Below are 443 nucleotides of genomic sequence, written 5' to 3'. Positions count from 1 at the left end.
TTTTTTAAAGGTCAGTTTTTGATGCTTTGAGCACTGCAAATGTCACCTCCATTGTAATAGGGTGGCAGCAGAAGCCTCAGCGGCAGTAAAACCGTAGTAAATGAAGTCTTAACTTATGTGACTGCATCCACTGTGTAGGCTGCTGTTGCGTCTTGACCCGGCCCCTGCGGAGTATGAGACAGACACAGTGGAGCTTTTTGGTTTCCCCTGGGTAACGGAGACTGCCTTGGTGGAATCTACAAAGCTACTCTTTGGCCTGTTCAGGTAAACCACAATCTAAAACATATCTGAGCTTTTAAAATAAACCCAGTTTTACCCTTGCTGCAATCACTTATCCTGGAAATCCAGACCCAAATCCGAAAGACTAAGGATCTGGCATTGAGTAATGAAAGTCACCCATCTCAAGGGGGCGGCACCAAGCGTGCATTTAAAAATCTCACTGC

At 45.6% G+C, this 443-nt stretch overlaps 1 protein-coding gene across 1 annotated transcript in view; it reads left to right on the top strand.

The window, feature by feature from the left end:
• The window catches only part of mms22l (MMS22-like, DNA repair protein), a 28,381-nt gene that overhangs the window by 2,354 nt on the left and 25,584 nt on the right, over positions 1-443 (top strand). Inside the window, exon 3 of the mRNA XM_032517844.1 lies at positions 139-264. Within this exon, the coding sequence (XP_032373735.1) occupies positions 139-264 (126 nt within the window). The remainder of the gene's footprint in view (positions 1-138; positions 265-443) is intronic.

The sequence above is a fragment of the Etheostoma spectabile genome, chromosome 6 (genome assembly GCF_008692095.1).
Source record: "Etheostoma spectabile isolate EspeVRDwgs_2016 chromosome 6, UIUC_Espe_1.0, whole genome shotgun sequence".
Classification (NCBI taxonomy): domain Eukaryota; kingdom Metazoa; phylum Chordata; class Actinopteri; order Perciformes; family Percidae; genus Etheostoma; species Etheostoma spectabile.
The sequence above is the reverse complement of the archived record's forward strand: the minus strand, read 5'-3'. Positions and strand labels throughout refer to the sequence as shown.